General features: G+C 46.7%; 1 protein-coding gene across 1 annotated transcript; it reads left to right on the top strand.

Moving 5' to 3' along the window:
* Positions 1–341: 341 nt before the first annotated feature.
* Positions 342–23,685, top strand: RNF103 (ring finger protein 103). The gene is given in 7 exon segments (XM_061578644.1): positions 342–1,048; positions 12,491–12,645; positions 13,881–13,996; positions 19,640–19,728; positions 20,779–21,155; positions 21,157–22,290; positions 22,942–23,685. Coding segments are annotated over 7 exon segments (2,391 nt in total). The 5' UTR covers positions 342–822; the 3' UTR covers positions 23,236–23,685.

A 23,685-nucleotide genomic window follows, 5' to 3' on the forward strand; every position in this document is an offset into this window, starting at 1 on the left:
CGCCGTTGGCTGTGGCCCAATGGGGGGTGGGGGGGGGTAGCTCGAGTGGCGTATCCGTGTTAGGGTTTCTAAATGGTTGTGGAGGGTTTTTTGTGTTTTGGTGACGCTCAGCTGACGTTGTGGGACTGTAGCATTAACACAATAGGGGGTTATTTGTGTGCGATGTTTTGTATTATTACGTTAAAAAGGAATGTTATAGAGACTAATTGTAATGTGTAGTTACTCTAACGATTTATAATTAATAACCAACGTACTCTTTGTATTTTAATACTGTTGAAAAGCGTATTTAGAATAAAAAAATATATTTTAAATACCCCCCTCTCCACCTCACATGGACTGCTCTTCTCCCCTATAAAACGTGTGGCGTTTAACACTCGTGACGTCACTGCCATTTTACTAATTAACCAAAGACACCAAAACAAGTCCCCTATAGGGACACGTCGCACCAAAATCACCTAATCTTCTTTCTCGATTTTAACTCTCGCCTACCGAGCCCCCCTAAACCGTCCCTGAAATCAAGCGCGCCGCCAATATCACAGCCATTTCCCGTCTCCCTCCATTCATTAATGATTCCTGTAGGGGGCTGCACACGTCACCATCAGCCGGTGTTGACAGAAGCCCTAAGGCTGCTGTCACTGACACGGCAGCAGCAACAGCAGCAGCAGCCGCTGTTGCTGTTACTATTTCAGCACTCATCATAACCACCACCCTATCAACCACCATCATCATCACCACCACTACCACCACCACCATCGTCACCACCACATTTACCTCCATTACCAACCATCACCACCATCACCCACGTCCATTACCATAGGCAGCATGTGGGCCAAGCTGCTGTTCCTGCTGCTCTACGTGTGCGTGCTGTTCCTGCTGGCGCGATTCTTCGAGGCGGTGTCGTGGTGCGAGACCGGCATCTTCGCCTCGCGTCTCGTCGACCCGGTGGCGCTCAGCCTCAGGAAGCTGCGCGGCCTCCTCGAGTCGCGCGGGCTCAGCCACGCGGGGCTCCTCGAGAAGAGGGGCCTCGCCCGCCTCGTACAGAACTCCGGTAACTCGCTCGCTCGCTCGCTCACGACTACTACTAGTAGTAGTACTCGTGTTGGCTATAGTACTGTGGTGGTGGTGGTGACTGGTAACTAGTCGTGTTGTCTCTAGTACTGTGATGGTGGTGGTGACTGGTAACTAGTCGTGTTGTCTCTAGTACTGTGGTGGTGGTGGTGGTGATGGTGGTGGTGACTGGTAACTACTCGTGTTGTCTCTAGTACTGTGGTGGTGGTGGTGGTGACTGGTAACTAGTCGTGTTGTCTCTAGTACTGTGGTGGTGGTGATGGTGGTGGTGGGGCTCAGGTAACTACTGCTGCTACGACTCGTGTTGTCTCTAGTACTGTGATGGTGGTGGTGGTGATGGTGGTGATGACTGGTAACTACTCGTGTTGACTATAGTACTGTGATGGTGGTGGTGGTGATGGTGGTGGGGACTGGTAACTACTAACTACTCGTGTTGTCTCTAGTACTGTGATGGTGGTGGTGGGGCTCAGGTAACTACTGCTGCTACGACTCGTGTTGTCTCTCGCACTGTGATGGTGATGGTGGTGATGGTGGTGGTGACTGGTAACTACTAACATTTCGTATTGTCTCTAGTACTGTGATGGTGGTGATGGGACTCAGGTCACTACTGCTGCTACTCGTGTTGTCTCTAGTACTGTAATGGTTGTGGTGATGGTGGGGACTGGTAACTAAATAACTACTCGTGTTGTCTCTAGTACTGTGATGGTGGTGGGGACTGGTAACTACTAACTAGTCGTGCTGTCTCTAGTACTGTGATGGTGGTGGGGACTGGTAACCACTGCTACTACTACTCGTGTTGTCTCTTGTACTGTGATGGTGGTGATGGTGGTGGTGGTGATGGTGGGGCTCAGGTAACTGCTGCTACTACTCGTGTCGTCTCTAGTACTGTGATGGTGGTGATGGTGGTGGGGCTCAGGTAACTGCTAACTACTCGTGCTGTCTCTAGTACTGTGATGGTGGTGATGGTGGTGGTGGTGGGGCTCAGGTAACTACTAACTACTCGTGCTGTCTCTAGTACTGTGATGGTGGTGGTGATTCAGGTAACTACTAACTACTCGTGCTGTCTCTAGTACTGTGATGGTGGTGATGGTGGTGGTGGGGCTCAGGTAACTGCTGCTACTACTCGTGTTGTCTCTAGCACTGTGATGGTGGTGGTGGTGATGGTGAGACTGGTAACTACTAACTACTCGTGCTGTCTCTAGTACTGTGATGGTGGTGTTGGTGATGGTGGTGGTGGGGACTGGTAACTAACTAACTAACTACTACTCGTGCTGTCTCTAGTACTGTGATGGTGGTGGGGATGGGGCTCAGGTAACTACTACAGTCTGGTGGTAGCGGTGTTAATGATTGGAACTCGCCCACCTATAGTCATAAATTCCGCTGACTAGTGGACTTCTGTAATGGTGGTGGTGATGATGATGGTCGTGGTGATTGGGACTTCGTTCACTACTACTATTGTTGGATGCAACTACGGCTGGGTGATGGTTTTGACAGTAATGGTAGTGGCGACTCTATCGCCTATTAGAGGACTGCTTTATTATTGCTGTGCTGTGGCACTACTCCTGGTGATGATGGTGGTGATGGTAGTGGTGGTGGTGTTAGTAATGATGGGAACTCACCCACCTATAGTCATAGATGGCGGTAACTCCTGTATCGGTGGTGGTGGTGATGGTAGTGGTAATATAGACTCCTGTAACTACAATCGTTGGCCACGATGGTGGTGGTAATGATGGTGGTGCAGATGGGGACTTGTCCACCTCCTCGTGGAATCGGGCAAACTTCTCTCCAGTACTGTGACTGTCGCTACCGTTGATGATGGTAGCGGTGATGGTGATGTTGAGGACTGTTCAATAGTACTGCCGATGATGGCGATGGGAATGCGCCCGCCTCGTCAAAGACTCGAGTACAGAATCTACTGCTGCTACGACGAGAGATGATGACAGCGATTGATGGATGGTGGTGGCGATAGGAATGATGATGGGGGGGGGATCTTTCTTGCCATTGCATGCACACCACCATTAAATACCAGAATCAGAATATTTTTTTTACGAAGATCTTTTTAACATATGTCCAGTAGGGGCGGGTAAGAACGCTGCAACAACAAACGGTGCAAAAACATGATAGGGATGCACAGGACAAGAACGTAAAACAAATCACCCAAACACATACAAATTCAGCTGAACCATCCCCATCCTATCAGGCAAAGCCCACTGAGCTATGGAACTATTTTTCAGAAGCGACCTGCCCACAAATGATAGCTCAACAAAGTGACCTATCGTGTGGAAATGTACAGCGGCCAAATACTCTTAACAGCATGTTTCTAAATGTGGTGGGAAAAACCGGAGGACCCGGAGGAAAAAAAATCCACGCAACTACGGGGAGAGCACGCAAACTCCAAATATACATCAGGCGTCATTGTTTGGGATCAAACCCCTGACCTCATGCATACCAGGCGAGGAAGTTCACGTCTCACCACCGTGGTGCATTGCCCTGCTCAAGGTGATGATAACGATGATGTAGAACTCCACTTTTTTAACCAGGAAAGCCCAACTGGTCGGCATTAATGAGGCTGTTTGTCCATTAATTCCATTAATTAGTGTTTGGCTTCACGGCGTGTTGGAGGCTTTTGTATTTTCCTGGTTTTGTAAGGAGCTTTGAGATGCCGCGGCATTTAACTTCTAAATAAAAACAAACTCGTATCCTTGCTTGATGCACCTTTAAAGTTGCAATACATCTTGTTTTGTAGCTGCTCTAACAAGCTGAGGGTGATGATATTCTTCTCTCTAGAGGCCTAAGCCAGCCGTGGAACTGGCGCGTGTTGATGCTATTTTAGTGCATTGTCATAACAATATTGATTTAAGATTCTAAGGCAATACAAACAGTTCGAATCTACTGCTGTTAATAAAAACAAACTACCGATTCACGTAGTAAATTACAGCTCCTCACTTGAACAATGTGGCACCATTAAGGTTTTCAAATTTCCCCCCTCCATGTGCCGAGTTCAATAGAATAACTTGGAGCTGATCCTCCTATTATCATGTAGTGACGGAGTCGAGGTCTCAGGATTGTTCTCATCTTGTAAATATAGGCGAGGGGACCCCAGCATGGCTCTGGTGTTTGTGTTGAGGTTGCGGGTCCACGTGGACGTTGTCCGTTCATGTTGAGAGCTTGGGTTTATGTTGAGGTTTATGTTGAGGTTTATGTTGAGGTTTGTGGATTCGTGTTGAGGCTCTGGGTTCACGTTAAAGCCGTTGGTGTAAGTTGAGGCTGTGTGTTTCTTGATTCAAAATTAGGTTGTTTTGGGTTAGGTCATGTAAATATGGCAATGTTTCAACTGTAACCCTCAACCACTCCACAGAGCCGCTCAAATCAAGTTGTCACATGGGCAGATATGCCATTTTTATTTGGGTTTGCAGCAGACCGGAACGTTGCACAGCAAGCAACATTTTTGACAATTTTGCACGATGCTTAGAAGGAGGATAAAACCAGTATCACCAGGTGTTAACAAAGCTCTGCTCTCGCATTAAAGAGCTTCCTGATCCGGGTTGTTAAGTAGAAATCCCATAGGTTCATGTTGAGGCTCTGGGTTCGTGTCGAGGCTGTGGATTAGTACCGAGGATTTGGGTTTGTGTAGAGGTTGTGGGTTCACGTTGAAGCTCTTGCTTAGTGTTGAGGATGCAGGGTGAAGGAGTTAAGGCTCTTGATTCGTGTGGAGTCTTTATTTGTATTATAGTATTGAGATGTGGGTTTGTGTTAAGACTGAGGCTGTGTGGGTTCACATTAAGTCACAGACGTATTGTTGAGGCTGCGTGTTAGTTTTGAAACGACATGGGTGACTTGCAGTTTAAGTGCATGTACACAAGTCGAGAGAGTGAAGTGTCAATGATATCCGCTTGGATGCTCCTTCATTTACATCTTTGGCATTAGATATAGGAGCCATCCATCCATTTAGTACGTACTTAGCCCCTCCCCACCCAGCCCCACCCCTCCCACTCCCCACCCAACCCCACCCTCCCTACCCAGCCCCTCCCCACCCTCCCTACCCAGCCCCTCCCCACCCAGCTCCTCCCCACCCTCCCCTCCCTACCCAGCCCCTCCCTGCACGACGGACACAATAATCTCTTGTGGGCTGGTGTAACCAGGAGGTTCCTACCAGTATAAACAGACATCAATAGGCAGGCAAAGTGTCTCCCTGCTAAAAAAAATATTTTATTTTGTCGTGTTCATCAGCATTGACAGGCCTGTGACGATGTACAACATTTCACATTCACATGGCAAGGAGCCAGTTATTTCATATGATGACCAATGTTGGCTGCTCATGAGGGTGGTACTAATTTTATTGAGCCAAAGGGATCCATTACCTGGAGTCACAAAAAACACAAATTTTATAATCCAGCATTGATTTACAGCCACTTCTTCGTCATGTCAATCATTGGGGTTGTTTGACCATACTTTACAGGAGCGCAAAAGGGGTCGGTGCATATTTTTGTAAGGACTTTTTTTATGTTGCAGCATTTTCATTGTTTCCCTTCCCAAACTGGGATTTGGTGTCATTTTAAACCAATCACATTCTGAAATCGGTTTTAAAAACCCATAAATTAGAAAATCGTCCTATAAAACGTAGAGAATTTCCCCTGGGTTGTGGATCACTGTTTCCAAAGCTGAGCTTCTAAACAGCACGAAGTGCACCCTAAATATACTGCTGCAGAGGCATTTGCAATGCAGTGCAGCCTGCAATTTTGCTCGAGCCCATTTCACATTCCAGACGCGGGATTGTAATTACACAGCCTTACAATTAAACGCTAATTTTGCAAGTGGTATTGCTACGGAGTGGAAATGCATGCAGCAGCAGGTGCTTACATCCTGCAGATTGGTGCGATTGAGGATTCAACCACTCCATGTGCTGTACGTATCGTCACGCGCAAAGGATGTACATTATGGCGAAGGGCGTAATGTGGCTCAATTATTAAACACAGGGTGCAGTCCCTTCTCGTGCTGCCTTATATTCAGCATAACTTCTCATGTAGCTTCATGGTCAGCCTAACTTATCACAAGCGTAATAGAAAACGAAGCATCGCTTTATCATAAACGCACTGATAACGTGTTCTCTTTTCATTCTATTTTCCATAATGTGTGTAAGGTGTTCAATTTCTACGTGTAAAAATTTTAATTGCAGTGCAAATATTTTCTACAGCAATGTGAGGTCAGTGTCAAATGTTGGTGGGGCACCAAAAAATATGCTGCACTTACTACTCTATGCTGACATTTAGCTAAAACTTAATTCAGTATTGGGTATTGTGTCTTTACCTGTACTGAGCGGTGGTGACGTAGCGGTTTGTGCGCGCCGCTTTGAACCCAGCAACCTGGGTTCATTTTCCGCTCACGGCCAACACCAGTGACAATTATCTCAACCAATCCTGGGCCTCCCCTAGGTCGAGTCAGCCTGAAATGAGTACCCGGTGTGGTGTGCAAACATCACCATTGGGGAGATGAAGGCGGCCGAGTGTGGTGTTGGCCACCTTGTGTGCTGTTCCGGCCTTCATAGCTGCTCGCTAACAGCACTTGCCCCAGCAGTCTGTTAAGGCTACACGGGGGATCTGTCGTTCTTTTTGTATCCACAGCATATCTATCCTGAAGAGTTCCTAGTTGTCTTGGAGGTTGGAATTTGAGTGTGTGCTTTCAGGCTCTGCAATCACAGACCTGGCTTATTCCCACAACAGCAGAAATACAACAGTCTGCGAATCCCTGCAAATTCGCGGATTAGTGGCAGTTCGCGACTGCCCCCGTGATGCGCGGCACACCGCGGCGGATTGAGAGCTTTTTGCGGACCGTGATCCATTGAAGTGGGCAGCGTGAACGGCAGAGCTTCGGGAGTGGAGCTGCAGGGAATTGTAGAGATGAGATCTGGTTTTTTTTTGACATTTTTTATTTTATACCAGCCCAGACTAAGCTATGGTGATGTGATTTGTTAAGCAGAAATTTTTTTTTTTTACTTTATTGGTAAGAAAAATGCAAAAAACATCCTTTAACATACACCAATACAGCAAATGTGTGTCTTAGAAAAACCGTAACCGTATAATCCACAAGTTTTTCACGTATTAATTTAGCCACTAGTCACCTGCCGCACTTCCCCTGCAATTTTTTTGCGGATTGACGAAATCACGCATATAATTCCTCCCATAATTTGCCATACACCGTGTCGGCACGAACGTTTTTCTGCACATTAGAAGCCTAGCCTCTGTGGTAAGTACTGTAATTAAGTTTGAACACTTGTTATCATCCACTCATATTCGTCCAGTCCACCGTGAATGTGCACTGATCACACGTAGTAAGCTCTGTAGAATAATAACAACAACAACAACAACACTGTTTTAAGTACCGTATGTTACAAAATTGGCTCGGACTCGAGGATGGATTCCCAAACATCTGCCGGTAACTAGTTTCCAGGTCTTTGGGCTGGAGAACCCAAAACTGCGTTGGCCTCGCCGCAGCAGGGTTTTCGCCCGGGTACAGCAGCAGATCGGCATGGGCGATGATCGTAGATGGTGTCGATTGGGGTCTGTTGAGGCTGGCACTGCACGCTGCTCAGCGGTGTGCCGTGGATTACAGGATCTGCAATTATGGTCCCGTCGATATCGGTGCTCATAATTGTGTTTCTGCTGTAATTGTGCTCTCTGGGGAACGATCTGAAATCGGCACTAATTTAAATAGGACATTTAAGGCATCCTTAACATTGTTCCCAATGAAACGTGCCCTTTGTATGAATGGCAAAATCTGTGAACTGTAATTATCTGCACAGAATCGTGCGTTTCATATTCCAGCACACGCTGTTGGTCCGATTTGTATTGTCTCGGCTAGCAGGGAGTCCTGTGTTCTAAACTGCCCCAGGGCAATACTTGGCAAATTAACAGTGATAATGATCTTTTCCCCTTGTGAGTTTTAGATGCAGTGCACTGTTCCAGTCGTCGTTCATTGCTTAATATACTGCAGTACTGTGGAAAGTTGTCGGGAGCGATTGCCAACATCTAGAGGAATTGTTTGCTTCTGTAATTGCTGCCTGCTATACCTACTGGGAGCATTTAGCGGCAATGTTAGTGTCATTATTGTAGAAATATTGCTTTAATTAGCGGTAATTTGGTTTACACTTGAAGGGGACACCGGTCTGCCATGGGTCTATGGGGATATCACAAATGGTGAAGGATTCTCGTTTATTGAAGTATCATAGTTATTCCTCTGCAGTACTACACTAATTCCTCCTGATGTGATATCCCGGCAATATTGTCATCCATTTGCTCTACAGCACTGGTTCATCATTAGTGGCATGTTCTTGGCATCATTGGAGCGCACACACTTGATGATCTTTAACTTGTAGTGTATCCGAGATCCGATCATATAAGTCCCGCTTGTTGGGAAGTAAACGGTGTGTGGGTTTTTTTTCCTCCTCCTGTGTATAGAGAAGCCCCTGCCATGGGAATGTGGAATGTATTGCGTCACTTCACGACCTTAAATTAGATGAGTTGCACCACATGATTGTTTGAGCACAAAGGCGGTTAATCATTCACACTTTAACTGTCTTGCTGATACAATAAAAAAAATAAGAGCAAGGCTAAGTTGTATGTGGAGGGCCAGTACGTTTTGATGAATGAAATGGGACAGACTGTCATGTACACACATTATATCTCTCTGCGTTTTTTTTATTTCATCTCTGTGATATTAATACTTGTTTTGTCAAGATTGCTGGGTTTTTTCTTCACCTGCTTTGACGCATTCACAATTGTAGCATTGTCAATTTTGTCATGAAGACTAGTTGTATGCGGTGAAGGATAATTCTGAGTTATTGAAATAAATAACATAAATCTACCCTTCCTGTCTCCGTGTAAATATAAAATATATTCTCAGTCTATTAAACGTTGGGTCTCATGGAGTAAATGTTAGACGGCAAGCATTTGTTTAACATGCAAACTCTGGAGTGGTTTGCCCCTTTTTTTGGTTATCCAGAATGTTCAAATACTGCTCATACAATGTTGTCTTTTGTACTGGAAAGTCAACGTTATTTAGAGGGAGTTCTTGATCAACAGTAACAACCAGAAAGCGAGCAGAATTTGTTTAGCATGCTGATGTGAGACCCAGAAGGTCCAAACTTGTCCAGTGTTTGCACACTTAAATGCATTATGTTGGTTAATGTACGTTTTGAAGGCCAATAACCCGACGGACTAAAACACATTTAACTTTTTACGCAAATATATGTAATATAATTTTTTTCATTAATGTATTTGATTCAATACGTGTGATTCTTGTGATAAGTTTGAGGGCAGTTGTTCATATGGAGCCAAATGGAATTGCATGCCCAGACATGCCTGTTGTGTTGTTGCCACATTCCTATTTCATGGTATAACCTTTGGAGTTGAAATGCTGTCCTGTATACTGCATATTTTAGATTGTGTACTTGTTTTTGCAATCGTCGCTGTACGTTTTTATACAAATAGGATATTCGAATGTAATTTTATTTTGTGCTAAACAGTCTACATTCATAATTTTTCTGAGAGTACAGTGTAAACAAGCGAATTGCACCATCTTCAAATGCGGTGTCATCAACTCTTGCTGCGGTGTTAGTAACCAGAAGTACGCTCGCTATCGTGAAAAGCGGCGTCTGTGAGAGCCTCCCTGTTTCCGAGGGAAAATCGGATGGATTTTAACTTGGTTCAAGCTCAAGTCGGCTTGTGTCCATGTTCACTCAAGCATCGGGTGGCAGTGTTCATCTCAATTGGCAGAACAGAGTCGGCAGTGACATTTCCACATTTCCATGGCCAATTTAAGTCTCTGACTACGATGTCCATTCTTGGGTATGACACACAGTGGCACTTATTTTGTAGACACCCCCAGAGGGATGATGGATTAAGTAAATTACCTTTACAGTAAATTACCTCTTCTTGGTTCTTTCGGTAAAGTCACAGTAGAAGGGAAGAAATAAAATAATAATAAAATTAAAACATTATTTTATTACTTCCCTTCTACGTGACTTTACCGAAAGAACCAAGAAGATGAATCCCTGCAGTCACGAAAGCTTTAAATCGAAAAGTAAATTACCTGTTCTGTTTACGTGACAACCCTTACTAGTTGGCTGTGCAGGGTGGTGGCGGGTTTTAACGACACATTTATATATTTACGCGATCTAACCCAAAAACCTCTATTATGGATACCTTTACAGAATTTAAAAAGTGCAACTTCCAATAGTGAGTCTGGCGTGCTAAATGCAGAGGCACCCAATTAAGATGCAAGTTTAAGAGATTTTGAACTCCGCTTTTGAAGATTCCCCCAGTAGTGCATGGCGACAGCTTGAGAGAAAACTCAATCGAGACGCAAACCAGGAAAACCGCAGAGGTGCTGAGCCAGAATTAACCCTTTCCCATTCCGAAACGTCTGCAAGTTGCAGGGGGGAGGGTCCCGTTCACCGCTGAATCTCGGAACGCGAAGCGGTTAGCGTTAATTTTATTTAGAGAGGCTTCACGATGTTGAATTTAAAGACATTGTACTCACCGCAGAGAACTGGAGCGACACCACCGCACTCTTATGATAGCTGGCACCAAACTGTGCCGCACGCCCTCCCGCATGGCTTTGTGGGAGCCTCGGTACTGATTACGTTTTTTATTTTAGTTTTTCTTCGGTTTTCATTCCAATTATGTACATGTACGTCATCGGAACAGGAAAGGGTTAATAACAACAAACATTTATGGCCCTTAATCAAACCACTTCCGGATGAAGGACTCCCATGTCAGTCGTGGGTATTGTTTGACCATACTTCACCACGCTGGTCAATGCAAGTTGATGGAAGGGGGGAGTGGGCATGATTCGTTGAAACATCACTCGCAACTGATATTAGCCGTGGCCGGGAATCAAACTCAGGTGTCTATACTTTAATACCATCTCACTGTGTTGATGTTAGTGAGGAACTCTCCACAGGTAACAGCCATGGCTGGAATTCAAACGCAGGTCACTTGGCTGTGTTCATAGCGCAGTGCACCAAACAACACTGCACCACTTTGTGTAACCTCAGGCGGCATTACTCGCAGCTAAATTGTAAAATATAATAACTGGCCCAACACAGCTATGTTTATACATAATTTATTTTTAAAAGGGCAATAGAAATCTCAGGAGGCTTGTAAATGAATGGACTTGGAATACATTATATCAATACCGATTTACTCATAGGTCTGTTCAGGCACCCTTTTCGTCCTCCACCTTCTCCCCCTGTAATTTGTTGAACTCTGAAAATTTGAGGTCATAATTTTATGCAGGAATCCTGATTCGTTTTGTCTAATTTATACTCTCCTTTGCATTTCCCTCCCACTGTTGTGCATTGAGCATTTTTACGTCTCGTTCATTGCATCAGCCTGAAGCGCTACAGTTTGCGCAAGTCTCGCACAACCGATTCTTACACACACACACAGTTAAATGCGTGCATGAGCTGGGGTATTAATGATGCATCAAGTCATTGATTGATATCGATTGTTAAGCGTGCTACACTTGCTTCAAATTGAATATTCAAGAATCTGATGTTTCTTTAGAGGTGGCTGGGTAAATCGGAGGTCATAACGTGGAAACACTGAGATCCTCGTTTTTTAATCCGGGTTTCAGCCACTTCTGATTAAACCACTTTCTCGAGTGTATTAGCGAGTTCACGGTGTCGGCCCGTTCACCAATAATGACAAAAAAACGTGTTACATTTGCTTCTGCATTTTGGCTATTTCCAGATCTGAGGATGGAACATTGGCTCAACTGACGTGTGATGATCATTGCTATCGGTGGCGTAGCGGATCGGAAAGAACAGTCTGTTCTGCTATAACGTGTTAGTTGCATTCCTGAAGAAAACCACATTATGGAAAAAAAATCACGTTGTAATAAATAATATATAATATAGGGTCAAGCACAGTCCGCGATAACACGTGAGATGCGTACGCAGGCTGAACACAGTCTGAGGAGCGTGGGTAGCATCTAGTAGCATCCAGCAGCATCCCGCCTTGTGCGATGCTACGCCTGATGAGGCTGTTGTAATTACCGGCGAAACGTTGTACTCGAATTGTACATTTTATGGGTTTACTCTCCAACACACCGGTGTGCTGAACTAGTAACTAATTGGAATGTTTTGTTCACGTGACAAACCTTGCTAATTGGCTGTGTCGGGTGGTGGCGGGTTTAACGACACATTTATATTTACACGATCTAACCTAAAGAAACCCTGAAGACGGAGGCTTGTGTTGCCTCCGAAACGCCGTGGTTTAATTACATTTATTTAAATTTTTTACCTACGTGACTTTATCGAAAAAAACAAACTGTATAAATAAACCCTCTTCTGGAGTTTTATTTTAGTTCAGTGTTGACCAGGTTGATATACGCGCGTCTGCGTTTTGGGCGGCACGTGCAGGCGATGTGAGCGAGGGAGAGCTCTATTCCACGCTGGCCGAGGGGGAGGCAGACGTGGACAACGCCAGCAGCAGCAGCAGCAGCGCGGACTTCACCAGCGAGATGCACTTCTACGAGCAGGTGGAGGACACCAAGGATGGCGTGTGGCTCGTGCAGGTAACGGTTTCTCTCTCGCTCTTTCCTCTCTCTCTCTCTCTCCTCTTCCGTCAGCCATTTCCCCCGCACCTTCGATTAGCGCGGTTGGCTACGTACGGTGCGAAATAAGTTCAACGTACATCAATACATCTCAACAGGGCCAATAAAATAAGTGCTGCTTTGTGAGAAGTCCAAAGTGGTAGTCCGTATGGGGAGACTGCTTCCTCCCCACCCCCAACAGGACATGAGTGCAGCTTTGAATAAGGAGACACATTCACTTTTGGGTAATAACAGTTCAACACACACACACGTGGCGGCTGGCTGACGATGAGGCTGAACGAACGTTTCCCCTCGTGGTCGTGGCGTGTGCGAACTCAGTCTGCGTTGCTGTGGAGCGTTAGGTGTAAAATCACACGTAAGTGGAACTCTGTTCTGTGCCTCCACACGTGAGTCCAAATATGCTTTAGTCTATACCCTCGTGTTCACCATGGTCCATTTTGGTCAACAAATTAAGTAAGCAGGCAATGCTTCTTTACACCTAAAAGTAGATAAATATTTCAAACGCATCCCATTAGCCGCTCACTGGGCCGTCCATAGGGGGGGCGCAGGGCCCGTAAATCCCAGTGTGTGCCCCCCCCCCCCATGCCTTCAAACTAAACCGGAAGTATTACATCTGATGCCGTGATGTCGAAGCAAGGAGGCCCCCCAGAGCGCGGGACATTCGGCAATCACTCCGATTCGCCGTACTCTAGGGGACTACTCTGCCACTCGGCCTTGTCGGAGTTCATTATTTCAGGAGCATCGGTTCTCTACACAAGCGATTTGTGGACCAGTTTCGACGTGCAGCGTCTCATCAGCAGAGCCAGGCTTGCTCAGACAGGTTGTATGGAAGGGAGCACTTATTCCTTGCCCCCCACCACAGCTGGTCCACTGTTAAATTCACTGCACCAATATTTATTGCTGGACGAACAAGTCTCAAGTATATACGTGGGCTTTCACGATTCGTTATTAGTTTATTTTGTATTAGATCGTGGCGGTATAATGTCATGGACAGTTTTAATAAATGACATTGCTACACGATCCAACCCCAAAGAAACTAATTACGAATCATGTCTCAATTGTGGTTATCAGGGGACATTTATCGTGGTCATTATAATATGTGAAATGGTCGGCTTTGTGCCTTTGTGCCAGAACCACACTGGGTACTGTTGGGAATTGAGAGTGTTTTCATTTGTTTCATCCTCTGTGGGGCACAGATCTCATGCAAGAAGAAACACTTCATGCTGGAGCCGAAGGAGTGGAAGGAGGTGGTCAAAAAAGTATCCCGCTTCGGCATACGAACAGGGACCTTCCACTGCTCCCTGGATCCCAGGTGAAGATGATGCATTGCTGGCCAAACATTGCACACGGCAACGTATGTGTAGTAAGTTGCAGGAGGCTCGGACGACGTAGTTGGAGGCACACTTATTTATTAATACCAACATATGCACAGCGACAGGAATACACAGCACTTGAAGGGGTATCGGCCCCTTCACCCGTCTAACAGGGAGACCCAATGGCTAACCCCGCTAACCTACGCCCGGGTCCTCCACTATGGAGCTAGGGGAGGCTACCTATCCCAGCCCTGGTCAAGCTGGGATCCCGGCACCCTGAGTCTCCAGACCGGCTCTTATAAGAACGTCAGTCTGGGCTCTCGGGGCCACGCCACCGGCTTGCCCCGGTCGGTCCTGACAAGGACAGCGAGTCAGGGGAGCTCCGGGGCCTATTCTAGCTGGTCTTCACTCTTCGCTGGTTTAAGCTAACACTCGACCTCGAGCCCTCTGGCTCACCACCTTTTATAGCACTCGGCCCCCGGGAGGGGCCCGTGGGGGATGCAGGTGTGGACGTCGGTGTGAGCACCTCCTCTGTGTACGGCCCTAACCACGCCCCTTGTGTTTGTTACCCATCCGTGACCATACATCTTTACAATTACTCCTCTACATATGTATGTATGTTGAACTTCTTTGGCGCACCATACGTAGCCAACCCTGCTCATCAGAGGAGCGGGGGAAGGACAACAAACCTTTCTACCCATTTCAATCACAGCAGCTGTAGGTTTTTTTGCATTGGGGTAAAAACGTGTTTTTACAGTTAATGCATAGCATACAATACCATTGTTTTAATTATTGTATAAAGGCAGTCCATGAGATATGAACGTCCGTCCCATCACTTGATACGGTAAATTTAGCTGTGACGGTCCCACCTGAAGACGGAGACTTGTGTTGCCTCCGAAACGTCATGATTTAATTGAGTTATTTTCATTTATAATTATTATTTTATTATTATTATTATTATTTTACCTACGTGACTTTACCGATGTAGTTAACATCTCGCCAACGTTGCCTCCTTAATTAAAATTCATGGAGTGGTGTTCTTCTCCGTTTGTGACCCCTGAACCTGTGCTGGAAACTTGGTCTCGTGCTTCTGGCTGTGGCCAGTTGTCCATAATCACGAGTACCTACTGACTTCCCACAATGTTGGTACTCAATTTATTGACCCCACAAGGGTGATGTGTCCGAGTCAGTCCTTAAAATGGAATTTAAATCCATGACCTTGCAATTGTGAGGCAGGTGCTCTATCACTTCATCGGTACTTAGTAGAAGCTGCAGATATATCTAGCAGGGCCAACTGTATTTCTGTACTAATATCCTAATGTAAAGTGAAGTATCAGAAGTTTTCCTTCAACTTTCCTTCTCCATACTCTTTGGTTTTTTCGGTGAAGTCACGTAGGTGAAAATAAAATATAAAATAACTAAATCACGACGTTTCGGAGGCAACACAAGCTTCCGTCATCAGGTGGAACAACCACAGCAAAAATGTTTTTACTGTAGTGGGCAGAGAGAGCTGTATGTGACAAGCTGTTGTCGTTATTTACTGTAAACCCGAGGTAATTAGGATATTATCATATTAATCACATCCTTATAGACACAGGGGGGGAAGCTTGTGTTGCCTCCGAAACGTCGTGATTTATTTATTTATTTATAATTTTACTTTCACCTACGTGACTTTACCGAAAGAACCAAAGAGTATGGATGGATCCTTGCAGTCACGAAAACTTCAAATCTAGAATTTCCCTCCAGTGTAACATTAGCACGTGTTGCTTATAAGATAACTGTGTTTATATTAGGTGTGCCTATACCCACCTTCCACTCTTTTACATTACTACGATACAGTATTTTCTTTATTGTACAACATACGTTTTGATGTATATTTTGTACAAAAAAAATATTTGAGACATTTGGAATGTGTCTTACCTTTTATACGCTCTTTTTTCTACGAAGCTTATTTTTAAGAAAGATTGAATGTCTCCAAGATTCGTTCCCACGCTAAATAAATAGATCGATAATAATTTATACCGAGAAAACATTGCGGCACTCAGTTAAAGGTTGATTTTGCATAATGCTGCCGTGAGTTTGAGCGCAAATTCGATACATTTTTAGGTGGCTTTATGTCACAATTTTACCAGTATTTTATCGGCATGCTCGCACTGCACAAATAGACGTTTACAATAGGGTCATAAATTTACCTTCCCCTTCATCCATAAATTGAGTTTTCAGCGCTGCCACAATAAAAAAATGCTAAATTCGTGTAGAAAGTTTCTAACAATCATAATAAAATGTATTAAATATAAACAGAACTACATGTTTTTATTGGCTTCACATATTAATAACATATAAGACCATCAACCTATTGTCTTTCTGGATAAATATTACCCAGCAGCAGTTGTCTCAGCAAGCATAGAGTGCTCCTCAGCAGACTCATTGAACAAATGCTCCTGGATTACTAGATGTTACCGACTAGGGCGCTCCATATGAAATATGTATCTAACTACATTCGGTTGTTAGAATTGTACCTCGGCTTACTCGCGGTGAGTAGAAACAATAACAATTGTAGCGTTGAACGGTTGCACTGTCGTGTGAGAATTAAATGTGTTTCATTGGTTGTCGGGTGGTGGAGGATTCTTAATGACACAAATTTGGTCGGATCGTTCGGTAGCGACCCAACCCAAAAATGAATTACGAATCGTAACATTGGCTGCAAAAGCCTGCTACGTGTTGCGTACATAAATTAATTCTGCATTGCCGTGGAGAATTATGGGTAAAATGTAAATAAAAATTGTTTTACCTCCAAAATGAAGGGTAGTTATTGATGTTCCACTTTTGAGTGTCTCCGTGTGATTGGATGTCCGTGCATTTTGTAATTTATTTCATTTTGCGTGCACGGTAATTCAAAACAGTAGCAGCCGCCAAATGTTTATGTAGCAGGTGGCATATGTGTGATTACAAAATTGAGTTAGACTTCATTTTCCGACCAGATTTCAAGTCAAGAAACTAAATTACGGTGTAACATAATAACATTTGGCAACTTGTGAATTACCAATGTGTACTCAGCGAGTGCCTTTGTTCTATATGCTCCAGAGTTTTAACTTTTATTTGGGGTCTATTTTTTATTTACATTCATGCTCTGTTTATACCCAGCCAGACTGTCATTTATTGTAATATGATTTTGTCTGCTTGTAAATAGCCTTACACATTTCTCAAGCTTCCTCATGAATAGGGTTATCGTATGAACTGTTTTCTTTGGATTCAAAGACCTACTTGCCCCACCCTGTATTTTGAAAAAAAAGTTTTTGGCGCCTCATATAATCCAGTAGATGTGCGTGTTTCTGTGTGACCTGATTTATATAACTTTATTGACACGAGGCGCAAGAATGGGATGTGTCCTATTTTCCTAAGCGTCGTAGAATCCGGACTGATTGGCATATATTAAACTCTGAAAATTCTTCTTGTTGCGATGTTTATTGGACAACCTGAAACAGCCTGATCGGCAAGAATACCTGAATGGAAGGGGCAAAAAATCGTGACCAAACTGGATTGGCTTAACTCTGAACAGTCCTGGGATGCTCTGAATATCTTAACGCCAATGGGGGCAGTATTAATCCATCAATGTGCAGTGTATCATGCTGAATGTTCTGGATAATGTTATGGGTATCTGGCAGGGTGGCATTGTGGCCAGGGGGGGTGTTTGCGTCACACTCAGAAGGCTGCGAGCACAAATCTTGGTTCAAAACACGTTCCTTCGGAGTGGGCAGGTAGGAACTTGGTTGGACAGCGCATTCGTGCGATCCGTGTCACGCGGCGCAAGCTGCGTGGGGCAGGCGCGTCACGTGGTGCTGAGCCCGCCCGAAGCGCTCTATGAAATACAAATCGAGGGCGTGGCTCTGCACGACAGACAGACAGACAAATAATCCCTGGTGGGCAGTGTGGAACTGTTGTTCCTACCTGTAATATATATTTCGACTGGAGGAATCCTATGAGCTATGAAGCTCTTTCTCACAGATGTCCGGTAGGGGGCGGGTCAGCGGGTTACATCAACAAACAATACAAAAAACGATATGAGAGCTAGATAGAGGAAAGGTAAAGCACGTTGCAATAAATAAATAGTACAGAAGTACACATTGCACAAGTACAGTGGGGGTCGACTCAACGTCATCGTCCTGTCCAGGTTGTGTAAATTTATCACCACTTTGTAGGAAGTAAAGAATGGTGTCGCATTGCGTGACGAGCCCCCTGCCATCAGAACGTGGCATTTCCCACCGAAAACATTGGGCTGGGTGTGGAGGCGGCGGCGGCGGCGGCGGTACAAATGGCATCGCGAACTCTGATATGAACCTGGCGAACTAAATTCTATTACCCCTGTCCGTGGTTAACATCAGCCACAGGTTTTATCTGAACCGGTGCTGCCCTAATGCCAACCTGCACTGGCCGGTGTGGTAAACTATGGTCAAAACAACACGGCAACGCCACATGGGGAGGCCTTGATCCAGATGCGGATTGAGAAAGGGATGCTAATTATTATTTCTCGTTATTATTAGCTTGTCTTTAACCAATTCTCCCGGTATGGACACATTGTTGTTATATCTCACGGTTGGCTACGTACGCTGCGAAATAAGTTCAACATAAATACGTATATCTCAGAAGCTAAATCAGGGTTGAGCCTGTTTCGTGCTTTGATGTAGTAATCGCTATGCAGCACACAGGCACTGCAAGCTGCTGCGGGGCCTGTGTTGCCAGCGGAGGGCAAGTACGGCAACATCCACCACTAGGCTCCCACAACTCTGATCCCCACTTTTACCAACCTACACTGACCAACCTTGGGGAAATATGGCCCCACGTTGGCGTAGGGAGGCCCTCAACCAGCAGGAGATTGATACAATGGCTGTAGATGCATATGTGACATTATGAAATCAATGCTGTCATAGCGGATGAGCAATAGGCTGGATTTGGAAGCAGTCGCCCTCCAGCAACAACGGAGGGCAGAGGGGCGACGCTCGCAACAATGAGCGAAGCGCTGGGCGGCTAAAACGCAGAAATCTGCACTGTGGGGAGCACTGTTGGTGCATCTGTTGGTCATCTCAGTCAGTGAACCCATGGCACCTGGGTCTGTTCTGTGATCACCTGCCAACAAGCCTTCGACACTTCACGTGGCATTAAAGTGCACCTCGCTATGGCACAACCTCCGTAGTGACGTCACCGCCACTTAGTGACGAACTGCGGTTGTTGTTGCAATGAGCTATTGATCCTTTAATCATGAAGGCACTAAATTTCGATTTAAAGCTTTCGCTGACTGCAGGGATTCATCTTCTTGGTTCTTTCGGTAAAGTCACGTAGAAGGGAAATAATAAAATAATAAATAATAAAGCATCATAAAATACAATTCTCACGACGTTTCGGCTACAACGCAAGCAGCCGTCCTCAGGTGAAGAACAGGTCTGTCGGAAAGACGCTGTCTTTCCTGTCTTTTTATTATGTTTTATTTTTATTATTTTATTATTTCCCTTCTACGTGACTTTACCGAAAGAACCAAAAACATGAAGGCACTCTTATTTTTGACTGTACGAAGTTCTCTACGCTGATGTCTTTCCTGAATGTGTGATGCGTCATCGTTGGCATTTGCCTTGCAAATTTGCTTACAGGTTCTGCATGAAGCGGGGATGGCTTGGACCAAGTCTCATTATGGCCGTGCCTCTGACGAACACCTCCAAGGGAAAGGTGGTCCTCAAAGGTAATTTAACTTTCATTCGAAACGTAATGGTGTTGCTCTGAACAACATGAAGGGGCATTCTTCTATCCAATAACCTTAACACCATGTATAATCTTATGATCTATTTCAATCCATCGTCAAAAATTCTGATTATATCTATGTTTTTAAATATATACACGTACACCTTCAGTGCGTGCCAATTATGTTCATTGCGCTGTGGCTTGCTTTCATCGTCCAAATGCGGGGAAATTAATGACGTCTTGTTTTATGTGAAAATGCATTCTATTGAATTTAGGTTTTTTTTTCCTCTGTGGCCTAATTTTCATTAAGTTCTCATAAGTCTGTCAAGGGCAATTCTGGCTGTGATTTTGCTTCTTTCCAAAGCAACACAAACATTTATCATTCATTGGCAATTTGGGGTCGATATTTAACGTGCTATAATTTTGTCCATGACACACTATGACTTATTTTCTTATTTCCATTGCCAGGATGCCTTTACAAAGTCAAAGTACAGTATGTACAATCACCTAATAATTGGATCGCATTCCTCTCTCTCATCAGATATGAGCACATGGTGGGAATTCCTCATTCCCATGGCATTTGCCAGTCTGTAGGATAACCGCTGTTGACTTCCCATAATGAGGCACTGCATCAAGCCCTGACTGGGATTCGAACTCAGGTCTTCTACTCGTGAGTTGAGGACTCTTGTAAATGTACTGAGGGAAGAGGAGGGAGCGATGCACATGATGAGTGCACGGTGTGGACTCGGGAAACTTACCGAGGCTGGAGAGCAATGGGAATACCCACAGCCGGATGGTGCAATACCGTAAGATCGGCAGATTGTGTATGGTGTGGTCAAGTGTAGGCACTCACACCTCTCCCAAGACGTCTTGCCAAACATCAGAGTCGGCTAAATATCCTCTAGAGAGGTTTTCCAGTATTCCCTCCGCTGGAGGTCCTTCTGTTAACAGCGGCATGAGCAGGCAGTTGCAGGGCTGCACCTTTACCTGACGATGCATCGTAAATCTGCACGCTTCATTCCTCCTTTTGCCCTTTTTTATTTGACACTAGAGTTCCACGGGAGGGTGAAGGGACTGCAGCACATCCTGGAGTGGGTGCACGCGAGCGTGGCGGCTCGCATCGCCGCCGTGCGCAAGCCGGCGGAATTCTGGGACGAGTGGCGCAGGCCGGGCATGAGCGACGACGACGCCAAGGCAGGAAGGGGCGGCGGTGACGGCGGCAGCAGCGGCGGCAGTGGCGGCGGCAGAGGGAGCAACAAAGTGGGCGCCGGCAACAGCCGCGTCAAGGTCTTCCTGTTCGCCAACCTCGACCGGCCGCCCATGTTCCTGTCGGCCGTCAGCGTCAAGTTCACGGGGCGTGTGCGCTTCATCTTCGTCGACATGCGCAGCTGGCGCAAGGAGGACTATGAGCGGCGCGGGGAACTGAACCTTGCGCAAGCTGCCCGCGTACATCATCCAGACGCCCGAGGGCACGTACGAGTACGGCACACTGCGAGGCGAGCACTTCTCGCACCGCGCCCTCGACATCTTCCTGCGCTTCTTGCAGCCCGAGGTAAACGACTTGTTCGTGCTCAGCCTGGTGCTGGTGAATGCCGCCGCATGGATGGACCTCTTCATCACACAGGGTGCCACCATCAAGCGCTTCGTCGTGCTCATCAGCACCCTGGGCACCTACAACACGCTACTCATCCTGTCCTGGCTGCCCATCGTCGGCCTCCTGCAGCTGCCCCACCTGGACACGTTTTACGAGTACAGCCTGAAGTTTCTGCGCTTCACCAACACGACAAAGATAGCGTCGTGGGTGCGCACGGACTGGATGTTCTACTCGTCCCACCCCGCGATATTGCTGGGCACGTACCTGGCGCACGGCCTGATCGTCGACCTCATCGAGAAGAAACGCAAGCTGTCCGACGAGGACGACGAGATCCTGATGGAAAACAATCTGGACTGGCTGTCGAGTCTCTGGGAATATTATTCTAATTATTTGTTCCGCCCCATAGGCTCCTTCCCCAGCTACCCCACCAGTTTTTACGACGGCGACTTGGAGGACGGCATCGACATTTTGCTGGAGAGACTCGCCGTGCCGGACCTTTGGCTGCGACCGTCAATTTCGACCGATTATATAAAGTATCTGCCGACGTGGGAATTTAAGTGCACCGAACGGATTAAAACGCCGGCCCGTGCTGCCGCTTGTACACGCGCGCCCGGAACGGGCGCGGACGAGGGGTGCCGCCGCTGCTCTGCCTTGCGCGCAGACGACGACGGCGCCGCCACCGACGAACATTCACGCGAAAGCGGAGCAAGCCGCGTCCCCCCCCACGGTGCCTGCCCTTCGTGTAAATCCGCCGGGGCACGCGACGGATGTGACGGCGACGCCGCGCGTATCTCCCCTGTCTGTAGTAGAAACCCCGGACCGTGCGAGAGCGAATTTGGCCGCTGCGTTTGCGGACGAGCAGGAGGCGGTGAGCGCGGCGGGGCTGTCTCCGGCGGTTGGACTGAGTCGACGGGTCGCGAGGAGGCTGGAGCGCCGTCTGGGCAGCCCGACACAGACCCTCACGTTGTGGTAAGCAGACATTCATTTGTTCGTTCGTCATGTAGCTTGAGCCCATCTAGTCTCAAGAGTGAGTTTACGCCCTTTTTTTATAATATGTCCAGATATTTTAGCTTCATGCAGTCGAGCAAAATACATTTCAGCCTATTATAACCCAAAAGTTAACGTGTTTTCTTATTCGAAGGCGCACTCATTTTCTGTTAGGGGTGGGGAGGAAGCAGTCTCAAAATAAGGACTACCACTTTCGACTTCCCACAAAGTGGTACTTAATTTTACCACCCTGCTGGGAATTATGTATGTAAGTTAAACTTCTTTTGCACCATACGTAGACAACCGTGATAATCGGAAGTGTGAGATGATCGGCTGACTTAATCCACGATGTAGCTTCAAACGCATTATATTTCAGAAGGTTGCATGTCTTAGTTATATTCTTGTTCTTATTTTTTAAAGAGCACATTCTAAAATAAATGCAATTCTTTGTTGTCATAGCGATAAGTCAAGAAACATCGAATATATCCCTGCTCTCTGGGTCCGGTTTCCTAGGTGAAAAGTGGGCCACGGTCCCTGGCTCAATCCTGGCCAGCTCTGCTCCCAAACAAACCCCGCCAAAGGAGGCCACTGGAGGACCCGTGTCCAAACCGCAGTTTTGTTTCCGTGCCGCAGGCCGACAGCAGCGCCTCCGACTCGGAGGTCGAGCGGGAGGTGGAGGCCGACTGGTCGTGCTGGCCGCGGGGCTCGGTGCGCGGCTCCGAGTGCGTGGTGTGTCTCGAGGCCTACTCGCTGGGCTGCCTGCTCACGTGCCTGCCCTGCGGCCACGCCTTCCACGCTCGCTGCATTGCCGTCTGGCTCGAAGGCGGCCGCCACTGCTGCCCCGTGTGCCGCTGGCTCGCGTTCCGCGCGCGACCCCAGCAGGCCGCCCCCCCGGCTCCACCCGGCTCCACCCAGCACGCCGATTAAAGGGGAAACGTCACTCGTAAAATCCACCCATCCATCTGCCCCCTACCCACCCACCCACCCCCGCTGCCCCTCAAAGCGGGTGCACTTAGTGCACTACATGAAAGGTTGAATGAAATTCCTCTTTTCCACGGTACAACCGAGCCATGCAGGGCCCACGCCAATGCAGCCCAGTGCAGCTCAGGGAGGCGCCAGGTTGCTTTTCCACTGCAGAAGCCGGTGCCATGCTGCTAAAGTCGCACGCGATGAACGAGTTGGAGAGGCATGCAGATGACGCTGCCTTCCGTCTATTGAGTGATGTCACGCTTACGGGCTCCTCGCGGTACGGGTGGTTTTCCACTGGCTTGTTATTCGTGCTGAACGAGAACCAGGCCATGATGCCGCTGGCCTCACAAGAAATCTGAATCCAGCTCGGGGCCAAGCAGGGCCAGAGGCATTGCTAACCAACGCATT

The sequence above is a fragment of the Lethenteron reissneri genome, chromosome 8 (assembly GCF_015708825.2).
Source record: "Lethenteron reissneri isolate LAM-NWPU_2019-01 chromosome 8, ASM1570882v1, whole genome shotgun sequence".
In the NCBI taxonomy this organism is placed as follows: Eukaryota; Metazoa; Chordata; class Hyperoartia; order Petromyzontiformes; family Petromyzontidae; genus Lethenteron; species Lethenteron reissneri.